At 39.1% G+C, this 18,798-nt stretch overlaps 1 protein-coding gene across 2 annotated transcripts in view; it reads right to left on the reverse strand.

The window, feature by feature from the left end:
• Window positions 1-5,018, reverse strand: part of LOC113125386 (alpha-2-macroglobulin) — a 25,267-nt gene extending 20,249 nt beyond the window's left edge. For both annotated transcript variants that reach the window (XM_026298799.2, XM_026298800.2), the window contains exons 1-3: window positions 4,830-5,018; window positions 1,902-2,082; window positions 659-815 (exon numbers count right to left, since the gene is read on the reverse strand). In XM_026298799.2, the coding sequence (XP_026154584.1) occupies window positions 659-815; window positions 1,902-2,082; window positions 4,830-4,906 (415 nt within the window). In that variant the 5' untranslated portion in view covers window positions 4,907-5,018. The remainder of the gene's footprint in view (window positions 1-658; window positions 816-1,901; window positions 2,083-4,829) is intronic.
• Window positions 5,019-18,798: the final 13,780 nt, after the last annotated feature.

Raw genomic sequence — 18,798 nt, forward strand, 5'->3', positions numbered from 1 at the left:
AACCTTTGACTGACAACCTGTGGTACAAACTGGGGACATGGAGTTTGTCAAGAGGGCCACACCAAGCTGGAAGGGGACGTACAGGATCTTTGGCGTTTGTGGCTCAAATAGGGAAGAAAACCCAGGACCTCTGTCTTTGCTTCTCCAACTTTAACATTTTTACTTTTGTCTCTCGAAAGACTAATACGTCTGCATAAGTGCATCACTAAATGGATGGAATACCCTATTAGGAAATACCAATCTTAATAAAATGACAGGTCTAACACTGATACAATGAAATTGTCTTAAATGTTTTGTTCCAGCATTATATTCATTTAGCAATAACACTGATGGACCAACATGGCAACATTAAGAATGCACAAAACACTCACTGGACTTTTTAAATGAAAACTTTATGTGAATTGCAAACAACTGCTATCAAAATCTCACAACCTGAATGCTGAATGCAAACATAGATATTAAAGCTGCAAACTGAAACTGTGCGAGTACAGCTGCATTAGAATGTGCAGTGCAGAGTGGACAGTGTGGAGAAGTATGGCTGCAGCAGAGTCTTACCAATTCTTCCACACAGCAGGAAGCTCAAATATAAAACCCCTGATAGCAGACAGTGCCAGAGCATTAAAGATCAGGGTTATGATTTATGGCCACAGATACTTACCAGTCTGTCCAGGTTTGTAGATGGGTTTATCGGTCTGGATGATATGGATGAAAGCAGGAGGAACAATGACAATTTTAGTCTTCTTGCTTATCGAGGCGCTCTCACCCTGAATAGTGACATGAATGGCTGCCACGGTGCTGCTGCGCACTGTAGGAACCTGCAATACCAGCAAAAAGGCATCAGTCAGACAGGGCCATGAGTTATTTAAATGCTCAGGAGGAGAGGAAGGCGAGAAGGGAGGAATTTAAAAATTCTGTTTCATGTGGAACCACAATTTGTGCCCAGCTGACGAGCACCTCTCTAAATCTTACTTTTTCCGTCTTTGTGTGTCGGCTGTGACACACCGGCAGAATAAGTACTTGGAAGCAAGTCTGTCAATACTGAGTTGCAACAGACCACTGCCATTACACAAGTTTAATTATCGAACGCCATCCGGATTGTAAAACATATGTTTTCACTTGCTTGGGCTACAGTTACATAACTGAGATTTGAATCACTTCCAAAGTTTGTGAGGGTCATTTCTTGTGTGTGTTTGTTTTGACACAGAATAGTTGTTTCGTGGTGGGACACAGAGGTAAGGTTTTCTTCTGGCAGAAACCTGCCTTTGTTCAGTTGCAGATATAATGCCAGAGCAGTCCTGCAGTGGCGCAGAACACAGGGAAACGAAATGAAACTAAGTGCTATTGTCACAACGCTGATTGGGGTCGACAGGTCGTTTTGCATCAATATGAAGCAGGGCCTGTAAGTTGCGTAACACTGAGCAGCAGTGTGACAGAAAAAAAAAGAGCAGGAACGTACAGGAAAGCATTGATGTTGACAGCCTCAGCCTCAGTGGTGAGTGTCGGCTGGATAATAAGGTTCACAATGACACCAGTGCCATTAGTTTAATAGAGTAGAGGTAACAGTGCCCATTATTAGTATATTGATCCACACAAGCTGTTTTGCCCAGACACAGTTCTGTCCAAGGGGTGCTACCAATGGGTCTGAGAAGGTGCTGCTTGTGTAATATTTGTGTTTGTTTTATCATGAGATAAGCTAATGTCAGACAAATGGTACGAGGACAGAAACATCATGTACACAGTGCCAGGAAACCTCATGGATCAATTTAACCACTACAACATTAAAGATCAAGGTCTGATCTGTTCTATCTTGCTACCACTGAAAAACTATATGCAGATATATAAGAAAAAAAAGTGTTTATTTAACTCAATTCCACACTGTGTGTACATATGTTGAGTGATACCTGGAAGTTCAAGCAGCGGTAAAAATCCTGTTTGACGGCTTCCTCTAAGATGGTTGTGCTCCCAGAGTCCACTTCGAGGGTAACAGTAAGAGAGATGGGCTCCGTGGGGCCTTGGATCTGGGCACACAGGATCTCCTGTTTACCTCCTGTCACGCGGGAGCTCACTGCCACTGCAAAAATACTGCAGGTACACAAGGACATCATATTAATTTGACAAGGATGTAACACGAAAGAGAAATGAACAAAATATTAAAGCGAAAACAACGCAGTTGCAGTGGCATAGAGTCTGAAGGGTCTTTTCTGACGTTATTATTTTTTTTGTCTACTTTAGCATGATCAGTACAAGCGCTGGTAGTGAATACTGGGAGACCAGTGTATCATAAAGCGGGTTTTAAGTCCTCCGGATCTCCTGGGTTTACCTGGCTTCACTGAGCTTAAATTCGGCTGTGCTGGACAACCTGTATCATGAAGAATCATCCGTCTCTGTCAAGTCTCAGAGCTTTGAGTGTGTTCATGTAAAACAGGCACCGCTTTAAAATGATAAATCCCGATGATAAATGACATACTGGCGATTTTTGGCAGGTTTCAACATGAAATCATCATCCAAATGAGGCAAATGAGGAACTGTAGAAACACTAGAAATTGTATCCAAATGAATAAATGCTTTGTTCAGTATATCACATTTGGCTGCGGTATTTGATGAACATCTGAAGTTAATTCTGTGGTCAAGTCATCCTTTTTTCAGTTGCGGCTACTGTCTAAAGCTAAGACTTTCTTTTAAAAACTTTGAGAAAGTGATTCATGCTTTTATTACCTCTAGATTAGATTACTGTAATTCACTTTATGCTGAGATTAGTCAAACATCTTTATCCCGATTACAATTGGTTCAGAATGTTAGACTTTTGACTGGGATTCATAAACGGGATCATACAGTCTTTACACTGGCTGCCTGTGTTACAGAGTAGATTTTAAAATGTTACTTGTTGTCTATAAGTCACTAAATGGTATGGCTCCATCATATATCTTTGATTTATTGATTGAGCACAATGTAACCAGATCCCTCCGGTTCTCTAACCAGAGACTCTCTCCTCCAGAGATGAGGAGGAAGTGCAGGCGAGATCACGCTTTGGCTACAACTGCGCCAAGAATCTCGAAAGATTTAATTTATTAGAATGGCTTCGTCTGTGGCCATTTTTAAGTCTAAATTAAAAACATATCTGTCCGATGAGGCTTTTAACTCTGGCTGAAGCACTCATTTATCATCATCTTTTATCCTCACCCTCCTTCTTCTTTTCTCTTGGTTTTACTGCTTTTATTTTTTATTGTGTTTTTGCTGTTTTGTAGTTCTTCTATTGTAAAGCACATGGGTAAACTCTGGTTGTAGTAAATAGTGCTATAGAAATAAAATTGCCATTGCCATCAAAATTATTATTGCAACCAAACTATTCTGAATAGTTCATCTTAAGCAGTTATTCCCTGACATGGTCTAGTAACTGATATGTTGACATTTGTACTCATGTGAAATATTCGATGGTGTGCAAATTATTTTTATAATAAATGACACAACACTTTTCCTTTCTTATTTTCCTTTTTCCAGTTATCATATCACCTGTCTTACTGGTCTGCAGTGATGAAATAAGACTAAAAACATTGAAGATCTTATCTGTCACGTTATTAAAAACGTTTTTGTACCTCAGTGTCTCAGTTTTTCCATCGAGCTGATGGTACAAGTGATCATCTACAATGTGAAAGTAATAGTAAGTAGTAAACAATCCCATAGAAAAGAAAATATCGTTGCTGCCTGTGTGTAAACAGGTAAATATGTGCAAACAGGTTTTGTCAGCATTGTGCTAACAGCCTGTTTCTGCTGCCACTTGAATGTATGTAATAAGACTGCAGTAGTACAAGTGTAGTTCTGATCTTTTTATACTTTAGTTTTAATTTTTTGCTACTTTATACTTCTACTCTAATATATTTCAGAGAATGCTTTTTACCCATCACATTTTCAAAATAAAAGTTCACTTCTGTCGGAGTTAGAATCAAGGACCTTTACTGTACTTGTGTGAAAGACTTCAGTAATTTGACCAACATTGAAAAAAAAAAGAAAAATCAGCATTTTTAATATGTTTACATTTTAAAAAAGTGTCTTCCATGGAAATTGCATTGAAGGACATCCTAAACAACCACATTATCTTTATTCAGCCGACAGTTCCGCTGAATTGTCTGTGTTTGAGGCTGGTTGGCACACAGGGGCCTGCTGCTGCCAATGTGAAATAAAGGACACATTTAATTGAGTTTTGGGTGGTGCTGCTGAGAATATTGATGCTGTTTTTTGCCAGACATGAAGTTGCATGATGATGAAAAGTTATTTGACTCTTATGCTAAACTATGAAAGGCATCTGAGTCTTGATGGCCACCGTGCAGATAACACAGGACTGCAAAACAAAGCTCAGAATGCAAATCAATACCCAGAGGCAGTGTTTGTGGTTTCAACTAAGACTCAATACCCTGGTAGAAAGCAAGACATGAGTTTGGCCCATGTCCTTAAATATCACATCTTGTTATTCCCAGATATTTGAGCAGCTTATTAATTGAAGGGTGTTGAGTTATAGCAGATGGAGGGGCACCCGCTGGTGGGACTGATTCTCTACTGATTGCATAACAGTATCCCCTGAGGCCAAACATTGACTTTCTGGCTTACCAGCGAGACGATGCTGGATTTTAGTCATTGGCGATACCAAACATGTTACAACACAACAACAACAATGTGCAAAAACACTGCAGCTTTTTTTTAATTATTATTATTATTATTTTTTTTTATAAACGTCATCAACACATCCGGGCACTTGGCGTCTACTGGCGTGACGCATCAACCAATCTTTTGCAGACATGACAGGAGTTTGATCCAAACAACTTAGTTTTACTCACGTCTCATTGAGATGGGATGATGTCGCAGTTTGCAGGAGCGCTGACGCGAGCATGAAAGCACCCAGCAGAGGAGCCATGGCCGCAGAGGAGAGTGCGCGTCTTTCCAACGCGAGCTGACTGAAACGCACCGGACAAGGACCCGCTACCAAGTCCTGTCGCAAACTCCGATGGCTTCCTGTTTATACTCCCCGAACCACCGCCGCCCCCTCCCTCTGCCACACACCCCCCAAGTTCGTTGGACCTTTGCAAGCCTCCTCCCTATTCCCAAAAGAATCCACTTCCCAAAAGTTGACTCACACAGTCCTGCCTGCTGCCAGCAGTCCAACCCTCCGCATTCTGACGAACTCGAGATGCCCTGGCCTAAAAACAGGGTGGGTGGGAAGGTGAAAATACAGGAGTTATTGTGTCAAACGGCTCTGTTGAGCATGCACTTTTACTGGCAAGGCCCATGTGTGGAAAGGCCCACTGTGCTCATTTCTTGACATTAGCAATGACTTGAGTTATGCAACTTTTACAGTCAAACTTTATTTATGCAAGTAGTTCCTGTTCATCCCCAGAAAAACATTCCATGTAGAGGATTCAGCAATAACATCTGATAAAATGTGGTTATGTGGAACTTTAAGGTGATAAAATTGTCAATAGCGTCAATAAGACTCAGAACACACACAACAGAGGATGTTAGTTTTTATCTCTTGTCACTGATATTTTTGTTATTTACCAAAATGAGGTAATTTTGCTGCAGAGGACTTTAGGGCTGGGTAAAAATACTGATGTTCTGATTCTTTCATGATTCTTTTCATGAACTGTATAATATCCTCCTGCTAATGGTGCAGGTCCAAATGCAGCCTTTTTTCTTAACTGTAGTACATCTTCCTTCTTATCAATGTATGGGATCTGCACTAGGAAGCAAGAGCTCCATAGTTTTCTCATTCATAAACCCTCCAACATTGTTATAATACACCACAAAGGAACATCTTTAAAACACTATCTGAGCACATTATGTGTTGGCAGGCTGACAGCCAAAATGCAAACAAAACCATGATGTGACCAAAGTGCAGCTTCTTGTTTTCTCTCTGTGGTTTCTCTCCTGTTTCATAATAAAGAAACACTGACAATCATGGAGATGCTCCGTGTCCTGAACTGATACAACAGATATGGCATTTTCATAAGAGGGCGTAGCAGTACACTCATGCAAATACATGATGTTACCCTGGCACAACAGTACAGTCCAGTTCAGCTTTCACATTAAAGTGGTAACTACTAGCCTGCCTGAGGTCGCACAGAACAGGTTTGTACTCTAGTACAATTTTATAAAATTACAATTAAAGCAAGGAAGCTTTTACTTTAACTGCAGATGTTGTACTTTATTTAGTGGATGCAAAAGCTAACAGCAAACAATGTTTTTAAATCAGTAAATGTATTAGAAATCAATAAAAATCAACAATACAATGATAATATGTTATTTCTATTCTTTCCCTATCTTAACTATTATTCTACTCACAACTTCCTTGGTCTTTGAAGAATAGGGCTGGTTGAAGAGTGTAAAAATTCAAAGATGTAAAAATTGGTTTTTCAAAGTCTCTGGTTTAAGCTTGATTCCATCAGCTTCCGGAGTTGGACTTCATCAATTCTAGGGTTTATATATTCTTTATTCTGCATTAGGCAAAGCTTACTTTACAGTTTTGATTTACCCCATTATCCTGTTGGTCAGTTACCATGCAGACTTTGTGAGGTCAGATGACACGGTCAGTGCATGGCCTATACTAAGGCATATGGTGTGATCAGTGCATGCCCTGCAGCTTAAGGCTGACGTGACACTTTAGATTACTCAGCCCTGGTCATTACTTTAATTTCCCAATGTTAACTCTATTTTAATTTAGTTACTTCCCCTTTTCTCCCAGCCATCTGTTCATCCACTCTGCTTTCACTTCCCTATTGACCTGTGTGCACATCTTTCATTAACACATTAATATATTAATATTAATAATTTATTCATGAATATTAATATTCATTTAATACATTGATTCCTTTACTGTAAAACAGACTCATATATATATAATCATATTTGATCATTATATGTCATGCAATCAAATACCATAAAAATCATAGTACATTCTATGAAATAATTTCTCTTCCTAATGATTCTTAACAATTTACTCTTTAACGGGTTATGTGAGCAACTGCAATATAATCAAAGTACATTCTATGAAATCATTACCCTCTTAATGAGTGTCCCACAGTGCTGCCCTTCCTCACTTTTCCATATATTTAATGTTACCGACATCCGTTTTTCTGGGCTCTTTGACAGTGAACATCAGTGAAGCACTGAGGAGTCATCAGCAACATGCAATATTTGGCGAACAACTGTAAAATAAATACAGCATCATTCGCAGATTTGACACCGATTTTACCAAAAGTTCACAGAAATCCTGAGAAACCTGCAACATAGAGCAACTTTTGATTTGACAGGTAGGAGGTGAAGAGAGCAGGTGAACAGTGCGGATCAATCAGATGCAGACTTTCAGTTCGTGTTTACAATTTAGTCTAAAGTGTAAACTATACACAGCTTTATAACATTGCTTACAGGTTTGAAACAACAACACTGTTGCTTGTTTGCTGAAGATAGAAAAAAATGGAAGCACTGTATGCAACAATGGTATTTGTCTATTTTAAGTGAATCATCTGTGTGACTCTAAATAGGAATAAGCAGGTCTAGATGATGGATGGATGGGTGGATGCATAAATTAATCATCATCAGTTGAGTCAAAATAAACCAATGGCCAATTATGGATGGTGACATCAGTGCCAATATCCAGCCACATAGGACATTATGTAATTGTTTTCACAGACTGAGTGCCAAATTCCTGTCTTTAGCACCATTAGGATCTTGTAGGTAGATGAGGCGAAGTACTCCTACCTATTGGCAAAAATAAGATTGAACTAACAGCCAGAGGGAGGTGAGTGGTGAAAACACACAGCTGAAGGATCCTTGCACATCACACTGTGTGCCGGTTCAAATAAGGCCTACCAACCTGTGAGTCACAGGAGACAGTAAATGAGGAGAATTTCCTCTCAGGACACTGCAAACATAAACACCTCCCTCTGCTCACTCCTGTGTGAGGACAGAAAGCTGAATATAGATCAGAGGAGACATTAACCCAGGTACTTTTCCAGTTAGCGAATACCTGAATTAGCCAGTTACAGTATAGGATACGTCCATAACAATACACAGGGAGAGATTTGCATTCATTTCCGCTTTGTTTGGGAGCCTGTTTGATACTGAGGAAGTGACAGTTTTTGGGATGTCTTCTCTCCAGCTCTTCTTTCATCTTTTGTCTCTTCCTGCCTTTGATCTCTGCCGCTCAGACATCTACCCAATATCCTACTGAATGGAACTGAAATGATAACAATGTACAGTACTCCAGTGTGACTGGGTGCAGCACTGCTCTGATATGGGTATCTGATTTCTCCACAGCGCAGCACTTCGAGTTTCGTCTCAGAGGTTTTGTAGAGAGTGAGGTCAGACCTGTTCCTTACAACCAGTGAAGCATGGAGTCTGGGAGCAAGGCTGCACCCCCCCCCCCCCCCCCATTCAGCTATAGGCTACCACTTTGTATGTCATGCAGGGGAATCTGCATGGGACCTAATGGAGCAGAGAAAAGAGAAGTGTTTAGCCTATACAGCAACTATTTAGTGAAATCATGCCAGTCACTTAGGGCTAATTGTGTTGCTTCTCCTGTGACCTCACTAAGTCCAAATACCCCTGACCAAGCTTATATTCTTAAATGGGTAATTGTTTGATGAGGCTGTTTTACAGTGTCATCTTTCTTTACATGAGGTTTGAAAGCCAGAAAATGAACTGTCGTTACACAGCAACAATAACGTCTTCTTTCCTCTGAGCGTGCTTACTTTTACTTCTTTGTGGTACTTGAACGTATCATTTTTCTCTTAGTAATTGAACATTCTTTCCCCTCAGTTTTACTACTATTCTTAGATGTCTCTTCTACCTTCTAGTTTTCACTCCACACTCCACATATAGTTCAGTTCTCAAGGTTCTTCCTAAACTTGATCTAGTATAGCTAGTGTTCAGGTGATAGTCTTGGAATCATTCACACCACAAGGATTAAATCTATCATCAAACCTAAAGACAGCCATGGAAGAAGTGAAAAAAAAAAAAAAAAAAACAAGTAGAACTTCATTAATGAAGCTTATACTTCTGTTGCAACAAATATTTATGTTTTCTGATAATCTAATATTTTTAAGTTTCCTAAGTATATTCTGTTTGATGTATAGTATATTTGGTCAATAAAGCTGATTCTTGTATGGATTTACATTGAAATCCCTCCTTTGTATTGTGCATACTGTGCTCTGAGCTTTACTACACTCAGACCCCAACCAGTGCTATTATGCTGGAGTAGTGCTTGGTCCACATTTTGTGTGATAGTTATGTAATGATAGTATCATTAAACAAGTCTTTAATATTTAATAAATACATCATGTATAAATTTTACAACAATCAAACAAAATGATATACAGGAAACCTTGGACTGGTTTGTAATCCAGCCTTGGACTTCAGTCATGCTGCCATGCCTAGGTAAACAGCTATCACTGCATTCCAGGTATTTTATATTAAATGCATCGGTGCTGCTTAACTATATGTACTCTGGGACTTTCACTGCACTGGCTTCATCAGGCACCACGGCTGCTGTATGAGGCATTTGGATGTGGTGTGTGTGTGTTCACAGCGGCAGGCAGGAGAGGGCAGCAGACATTCGGGCTGAGAACAGACTGTTTGTTCTGTGTCTCTCATCTCCAATCCAGGGAGGAGCTCATTAAATCCTGCTCCCCATCTCTGAGTGATGAATTCTTCATTATAACAATATGTTCACCCTATGCTCCCACTAAGATATCATATAAAAATTCAATTAACTGGCGCTTGATGATCTCAATAAGATGATCTTTTACAGCTAAAAGCTCCCTGTACACGGTCTACTGAAGCCTTTCCACAGCGATAGCACACAGAAAAAACAGGAGGAACATCCACCAGTGAATAACAAAGGGAAGTCAGATGCTGCATGGGGATTTATATGTTCAAAGGAGCAGCTTACGCCTCTGGGCCATGCAGGGCCCTCTTGAGTCAGAGAATGAAATCTGTTGTTTAACAAGCCTTTATTGGAATCCACACTTCTACCAAAATGTTGAAGATCAGGGACAAACAGAAGCCCACAGCAGCAGTGCATGAGCCAGCGATGAGCACAATCCCAGAACATTTTTGTCAGTGAGGCCATATCAGACTGTACGATTCCACTACCAGAGTAACAAAATGGGTTGTCTGTGTTTGTGTGTGTGTGTCTGCAGAGCTCGAGCAGGGATATGTTGAGCTTCAGGTGGTGGACTTAGCAGAATGCCTTTGGTTTCTTCAGCTCTTTTGGCTCTGTAGAGGTTTATTAAGAGCTGTCTGGGTTTGTTTCAAGGGTCCCATGGGTGCTCCAGAGACACTGAACTTTTACTTTGTGTAAGTTAAGATCTAAAGGAAAACTCTCTCTCAGACACTCATGTTGTTAGATATTATTATTTTGTGACATCCAAAGTGTCCCACTTAGATATGACGACTTTGTTTTCTATTGTGAGTCTACAGCCAATTGCTGCTGCAATATTTTTACTGTATCAATTTCTTTATGATATTGGGATATTTTGGGATATGTGCCTTTTGACAGCTCTAAGTTTGCTAATGTAAGAAGAGAGTGAAGATTTCATGACTGAGGCTCAAGCTTGGCATAGTATTTTCAGACACTGTTGTTTTTTAATATTCAAGCTTTTTGCTCATTTATGGGTTTACGTCCCCTACTGTAAGGTGCTATTTGCACTAAACTCTACAATAAGAATTCCTTTAATGAAAGCACGTTCAGTATGGACGCACTTCTTTACACATAAAACAAAGATTAGATTTTATTAATATGAGGGATACAAGCTCCTTTGAATATTAAATATCCTTTTATTCCAGATATCTAAGTTGAGTTTTTGTAAACAAAGGTTTGTGTGATGATGATGATGTTGTTCAACCCTTTGTCTTCTTCATGGAGGTATATATATGTATGAATGATATTCCATGTCCTGGTCTATCTTTGGACTGGGCTGCCTTGAATCACCCCTTAAAGCATGGATAAAGTATTCTGCATTGACATGTATTGAAAGCACGCTCCATCGGACCATCTGAGAGTGTTGCAGCCCCCAGAGGAGGGAATCTCCTTTGGGTTAACCCCAAACTGACATCCACACCACCTACAAAGTGTGATCTGTGTTTCTGTCCCACCTGCATTCAGCTGAGAAACAAACCAACCCCCAACTTTGCATTTTCTGTGGCTCTTCAGCTACCACAGGGCTCCTGGTGGAGGTGCAGAGGGAGCAGGGAAAACATTGTTTGAACTACAGTAAAACACAGCTCCCTTCAGCTCCCAGATCAAAGGCAGAGGATTACCAACAGCCTGCTGTAATGAGACCACGATGACTTGAAATAGCTGGGAAGGCTTGGTACACTCTCCCCAAACCACAACATCGTTATGAGAGATTGCGGTGGAACACCCTGAGAAAAACAACAGTAATCTAGTAATGTGGGTTTCTGTGGATGTAAACTGGCTTTGGTTCTCTGTCTGTGAACCTGCTAGAAAACGGAATCATTTTATAAATATCCAGCTTTATAATGATAGAATCAGTATTCCTGCCATGAAACAGGTTCTGTGCACAGAAGTAATGTTATTTGTCCATCACGCCGTCTTTCCCTCAGTTCACACCAGACACTGCTGGATGGCCTGTCACATTCAATAAATCCTACTTGTCCTCATGAGTTTTTCATAATTTAATACATAGTATAAGACAATATGTGTTTATAATACATAGTATAAAACACCATTCAAACTGATGTCACAACTTATATTTCCTTTTTTGATATTATCAATATTTATTGGCATTTTGCTTTTATTTTGTCAGTGACAGTTGAAGTCCCTGCAAGGACAGACAGAGGGAAATAACATGCAACAAAGGCCCCTGACCGCAATCAAACCGATGTGTTGCTTAACCACTAAGCCACTGCAGTACTGATTATTATTACATTTGATGATTTTTAGAAGATAAATTTACAGCTTTCCTTACCCGCTCAATAATATATCACATTCAAATTAAGAGCTGAGTGGTCTACAGATTGTAATGTGCTTTAAGGCAAATGTGGGATTTTGGGCTATAGAAATAAAATACATTTGGCATGACTTTGCTGTGTCCCCTTAATACAAAACAACATTTATTATGGCTTTCATGATAGAGTACAGGTCTGTGAATTGTGAGATGCTCAGGTGCAGCTTTTTCCTTTGTTAAACTGTTTCATTTGGATACTTTTCTGGTGGGGCTGATGGGCACTGCAGTAATAATAGGTCAACAGTGTCATATAAAATATTATTATAGTGGTTAGAGCCTATTTTACTTTTACTTTTACTTTAAATTTTAATATTTTATGGAAAGATATAAAAATGAGGGTCTGTTAAAAAAAATGTAAGAAAAACATATTATCATTATGTTCCTTGATTTTGATAAAACATTTTATTTTAACCGTTGTGTGGCTACTTCCTTCATTTTGTCTATTTTCATGTATGTGTCAGTTTTCGAAGTACCATGGTGTGTGTGAAATAAATTAATCTAAAAATCTACAAAATCATTCAAAACAGATTTAATAATGAGACTCAGTAATTATCATTTCAACATCTGAAAGATATTCATGGCCAGGGTAATGGGTTAATTCAGTCATGTTTATTCATGATTCTTCTCTAATTTGAATTTTTAAGCAGAAACAATGTAACATTCATTAAAGTTTCACACATTCTGTAAACAAATATGGAAATTCACAGTGTATTTGTCACACAACAAGCACATACAGTAAGTGGAAAAATCATAATGAGCAGTGATGGGAGCAAACGTCTGTATCATGGGGAATGAATTAAATTGTCTACATTTGATCTTCTTCCTCGCTCCCTGTGCACCAGTGTTATTGCCATCTCAGGGCCTAACATGTTAATTTAATTTAAATTCATGTTTAAAGCAAATGTATTAATTTGCATTTGTGCGGTTTCTGTGTGTGTATTGGGCTGCTGTGCGAGTGTGTGAGCCAACTGCTCTGCAGTATTATTGTATGAACGCTGTAATTACGGCAGGTTTTGACGTTCCCTCAGTGCCCGGCTCCCTATTGCAGAGATGAGAGGGGAAAAGTGACACACTGTTTCACATGTTCTCCTCAGGGAACGCTTATCAAAACAATACACCAGCCATCATTCAAGCACAGCCCTGCACACTTTGCCACTTTGAAGTCTTACCATCCTCTTGTTTTTTTAATCCCTCTCGCCTTTTCTCTCAATGTAATCCTACTGTAACCGCAGGGATTCTTCACAATTCAGACCATTTATTCATACAAATACAACACTTCTTCAACAAATAACAATATGTTGAGACCAACTATTGAATAGGGGGATAAATTGAAATGGGTTCAAGTGCCGGCACTGCCATGCATCTCTGCGTCTGTGTTGCCAATCCCTGTAAAAAGTTAATGTAAGCAGGATTCACAGGGAGCTGCTGGTGATGAAATTATGGTGTAACTGATGCCAATGTGCCATAGTAGAGGAGTGCATGGCCGCCTGCGTCTTTGAAGGAGGCTCTTCCCATCCCACGATGCACTGCTGGAGAGGGCTTGTGTATGGTAGTACAGTGCAAATGGACAGATGGAGGGCAATACTGCACAAAAAGCAGGCAATCGTTTTGCTGCAACACAGAAAAAGCCTACAAGTTAAGAGCTTCATTGTGGATTCACTATTGCACACAACACTGAAATCTGTGCACCTCACTGTAATATAAACTACTCTAAATATATACAGTACATACAGTACAGTTTAGGAGATTCATTTAAAACTGAATATGTTATTTGTGTGCCAATTGTCACTGAAAATTTTCTTCTTTTTCCAAATGCCAATATCTGTGTTTTATGTCCTCATATCTACAACAACAATAATAGAATTTTCAACATATTTTATAATTACATTTGATTCATTCTCATTGAGTTTGTATGTGTATTGAAATTTTTATTGAGTGTTTTCCATTTCCTTATGGAATGATTACGCACACTATTTATTTGTTAGAGGTTTTTGAGCAGATTAAATATACAATTCTTGAAGAGCCTTTGCACATATCACCAGGATCTCCATGATTCTTACAAATTCATGCGCAGCTAAAGAGGTGCATCATGCATAATAATAATAATAAAAAAAAACAAAACTGCACGCTCTGCAAAAATAGAAAGACAGTGCAAACAATCGGGATGTTAGAGCTGTGAGGGGGAGGCCATGAAACCCACGGCTACAGGGATGCCAAAAACATGTTTTTGAGAAGGGTGAGCCAATGTTGCCTATTACTATAGCAACAGGAAGACCTGGCTTCCTCAATCAGCTTTTGGTTTGTTGGGGGACAGGGGTTGGTGGAGGAGCTCCAGCCAGGGAGCCATGCCGAGCCGTCCTGGTTTTACTAATGAGGGTGGCGTGACACGCTGGGTGTCAGCCAGTCTGTCCGACCTCCACACGTCCTACCTGTCACACTGCCTGTCGTGTAACACAGCATGAGCTGCCCGGAGGTCTAGATTAACAAACACCAGTGGCAGACAGTTAGGGAATACACTTGATTACAGAAAAAGTGAGATTATTACCTTCTGTGTATAAAACAGATTCATTATTACATTACAGACTGATTTCAAACATGAAGTAGTACTTACAGATGCATTTTTGCATTAAGAAGGGAAGTTGTCTACACATACACAGAAACAAACATACACACATATCAGAAACTGCTGTCACCAGAGAACAGCAGTTTTATTGCCAAGTAAACTTGTCACAAGTAAACTTGGCTACATCATTAGCCTCTTTGGGATTTGGAAATAATCACCCGTCCATTCACCTATTAGTTATAACTGCTTTGCCGTGAGCAGTGGTGGAAACAAAATATGTACATTGATTCAATTAGGTAACATAGTTATATTAATATAGTTATAATATAACCAACTAGTTACTTTTCAGATAAATCAGATAAATAATATACTTTATAGATCCTGAGTGGAAAATTCACAGGAAATTACCCAGTAGTTTATGTAGTTACAATTCAATCCACCTTCACCAGTTGTACTATTAAAGCAATGAATGCAATGCATCAATAATTTGATCTAATAATGTCATTAAACATTTATGTGCCATTCTACAGAATGACTACTTTTACTTTTTGTACTTTTTGCAGGAATATTTTTATACTGATGCTGTTTCACAACACAAAATTTTGAATGCAGGACTTTTACTTAGGATTTTTGCACTGTGGTATTTCCCCCTAAGTAAAGTACATTTGTCATAAAGTGTTTTCCACTGCTGCCCTTCAGGACTGAAGCCAATCCCATTGGGTGAGAGGCAGCATGCAACCTGGACAGGCTACATAGTGACAGACAACCATTCACACTCACATTCACATTGTTGCTGCTTTGCACAAGCAGGGGAAGCAGCTATTTGTTTTTTGCCACTAGCACTCAAGGCCTACATTGTTTTGTAAATGAAATTCATGAATGAAAATGAATTAATTTGCTGTGTCATAAGCCAGTGATGGGTTATTCTGCAGACTGAATTTAAAGGAATCAACTGTTTATTATTATAAATATAATTTTAAAACATATTTATTGTAAATGATTTTTGTATATTGTTTTCTTATTTATTTGGAGTTTAGTTTTTATTGTTTTTACTCAGGCAGCATGGTAGCTGAGTGGTTAGCACTGTTGCCTCACAGCAAGAAGGTTTGCAACCCAGTCTTTCTGTGGAGAGTTTGAATGTTCTCCCCGTGCTTGCATGGGTTTACTCCAGGTACTCTGGTTTCCTCCCACAGTCCAAAAACATGTATGTCAGGTTGATTGGTGACTCTAAATTGCCCATAGGAGTGAATGTGAGTGTGTGAGGTTGTTTGTCTCTATGTGGCCCTGTGATGGACTGGTGACCTGTCCAGGGTGTACCCCTGCCTTTCACCCAAAGAGAGCTGGGATAGGCTCCAGCAGATCCCTGTGACCCTGGTTAAGGAATAAGTGGGTATAGAGAATGGATGGATGGATGTTTTTGCTCAAGTGGTTTAAATATGTTGACAGTACTTTAGGTTCTAAGATGACCTCTACATCACTTTTACAATGGGACATTAGAGAAACAGTCTGTGATTGTAGATTTCAATGTGTGAGTGTTAAATATAAAGTCATGGCTACAGTACATCTACTGTACATGTACAGCTGGATGAGTGGAGACCAAACTCAGAGGAACAGTCAGCCTGCACAACAAGGAAGAGTTAGTGGAACTGATCACGTTTTAAAATAAGTTTCACTCTTTGCAAAACTAAAGGAACGAAGCACCATCTGACGTGAAATCACATGACAGTTCTTACGCCAATAATTGTGTGTGTCAAAACGAGTGACTGTGTAAAGTTTTAATAATCATGGTCTCGCTGTGGGTCTTATGAGGAACAGCAGAGAATAATAATATGCATATGGGCCTTAAAAAGCTGAATGAGCAAGATCATCAAGGGAGTCTCAATGGTGTCTGGTCTCGTCTGGTTGGTCAATGCTGCGCTCTCCTCGCCCAGATGTATGCTCTCAGTCTGAAGGAGGCTTCCAAGCTTTTCAGTCTCTTGAGACTTAAAAAAAATCTACCTCAAAGTACATTAGCATGGCTTACGTAATCAAACATGGCTGTTAGCCTGACACAACTTGTGCAAGACTCCCTTTACTGTTTACTCTAATGTGTTAGTTCAAATTGTGGGCTACAGTGTGGAGCTGAAAGGATTTTTGTTTTAAAGCCATGAGCACTTATTTTTGAAGACGATTTAATACACTGCACTTATGAACAGCATGTTGAGCTGCACTTTTAAATTCTTTTTTGAGGTTTGTCATGATGAAAACTGATTACAGGCAGTGCTGTTTGTGTGTAAAGTCTGTTACGGAGTGAATAATGTGTAAGGTTTTCTTACGTATGGAAACTGTAATTTTAGAGATGTTTGGGTATTTTATTCATGATATCAGGCCTTGTAATGTCTCAAAAACACTTTCCCTCAGCATACTGCATGTCTCAAATGGGACAATACATTTCATTTTCTGTGTTACAGGAAGATAAACAGGAGCACAACAGAAACATTAATGATCCAATGTCAAGTTTTGATATTTGCTTTTCTATTTTATTTCATTTCTTAAGATGTGAATTTTTTAAAATGTAGTGATTATATAATTTAGATCTGATACAGCATACATGAAAAAAAGAGTTGGTAAATATGTAAATATAGGTAAATCACCATAAGAGTTGATGTGATTCAGTTTTCACTGTGATACATTTTTTGTTTGCAATAATAGTTTACCAAAACTTCAGGAGAAGATTGTGCGATATTACTGACATATGGCATTTTAAATAGCTTACAACTTCAACTTTCAACTCTGTGTGTGTGTGTGTGTGTGTGTGTGCATTTTAAACTGAGCCCTCCATCAGTTTTAAGCTCTTTCTTTGCTGACCTCTCAATGTCTCGTTGCATGGACAGAACCACAGAACCACTTATTCAACTGGACTGCATAACTGCAGTGTTGATGTAGTTGCTACCACTGTCAGACACGTATAATAGAAACTGTGCATGCTTCCACATGATGCCGGGATGGTTTATTATCTCTGCAAACCTGTTCTGTAACCCCTCTAATGTGGTTTTTCTGTATGAAAGCTGAGGAGATGTCTTTGCCCTAAAGGTTTTGTCTTTTCTGTGCACTGATGAAGCTTTTTCTGATAAATTGATCAGGTACCAGTCATTAAGTAAAAATATCAATGAGGCAGGATATGAATGTAGATGATATTTAAGATGCGTGTTTTGATGTGGGGCATTTGACTTTTTTTTTTCTTCAATAAATGTTACAGTATATAGGAAAATGTATGTTAGGTAAAAACATGCACCTAAAAAGTGAGGATGGGTCAATGCAAAAGGGGATTGTACCCAGGGGGAATCATAAAGTCTCTTTTAAATTTAAATGAACCTGTCAGGTTTTTATGAAGTATGTATGTGATGCGCTGCTGTAGTTTTCTCCTGGGATCTATAGATCTCTTCTTAAAAATTATAGAAAATTCATTTGTAGTTTCATAAAATAATTTATAACGCAGTGAATTAACTTTTCACAAGACCTTAATCCACGCATTTACCGAACTGCTGCTTACTATATAGCCTATACTGTATATATGTCTGAAACATAAATAGAAACGCAGTAGAGGCAAAGTGGTAAGGATTATTCTAAAGGGTGGGTTTACTTTACAAAGAATAAATCTGGGGCTGAATTCACATAAGATACACAGGCGGTGATTTTAATTGTAACGCCCGGTGGAGGTCACGCTTTCTTTTCACCACACTACGACGGATTATAACATACAATACACCAGTGCCAGGTTGGTGCTAATGTATAATGATTAGCAATCAGAGTAAGAGTGATAGCAGGCCAATAGAAATAGAAAAGTTCCCCCAGTTAACCCAATGGTGTGGCCACATTGTTACGGCGTTCAGCGAATCCCCTACGGATCTGATGCAACAGGGCTGCAACTAAAGTTACACCTACGAACTGCAACACCGTGTCCTTCCGCTACTGTGCACCGAAAACTAGTGCCGACTGTGCCGTCTGCTGAGCAGTCTTCTACACAGTGTGCGTTTAGATCCAGAGGCTGTTTATGGTTGTTGTTCCCTTTTTTCGCTTATGACTATCTGAGATAAAGAGGAAGTTTATATATTTAAAAGAGTGTGTGTGTGTTAGACGGCAGAATTCGTGTTTTTCGGTCAGACTTTTCATTACACGTATCGTACACACTATAGGCTACGCTAAATACACACATAAAATTGGAGTTCGATTAATAAA

Source organism: Mastacembelus armatus, chromosome 13, assembly GCF_900324485.2.
Source record: "Mastacembelus armatus chromosome 13, fMasArm1.2, whole genome shotgun sequence".
Classification (NCBI taxonomy): domain Eukaryota; kingdom Metazoa; phylum Chordata; class Actinopteri; order Synbranchiformes; family Mastacembelidae; genus Mastacembelus; species Mastacembelus armatus.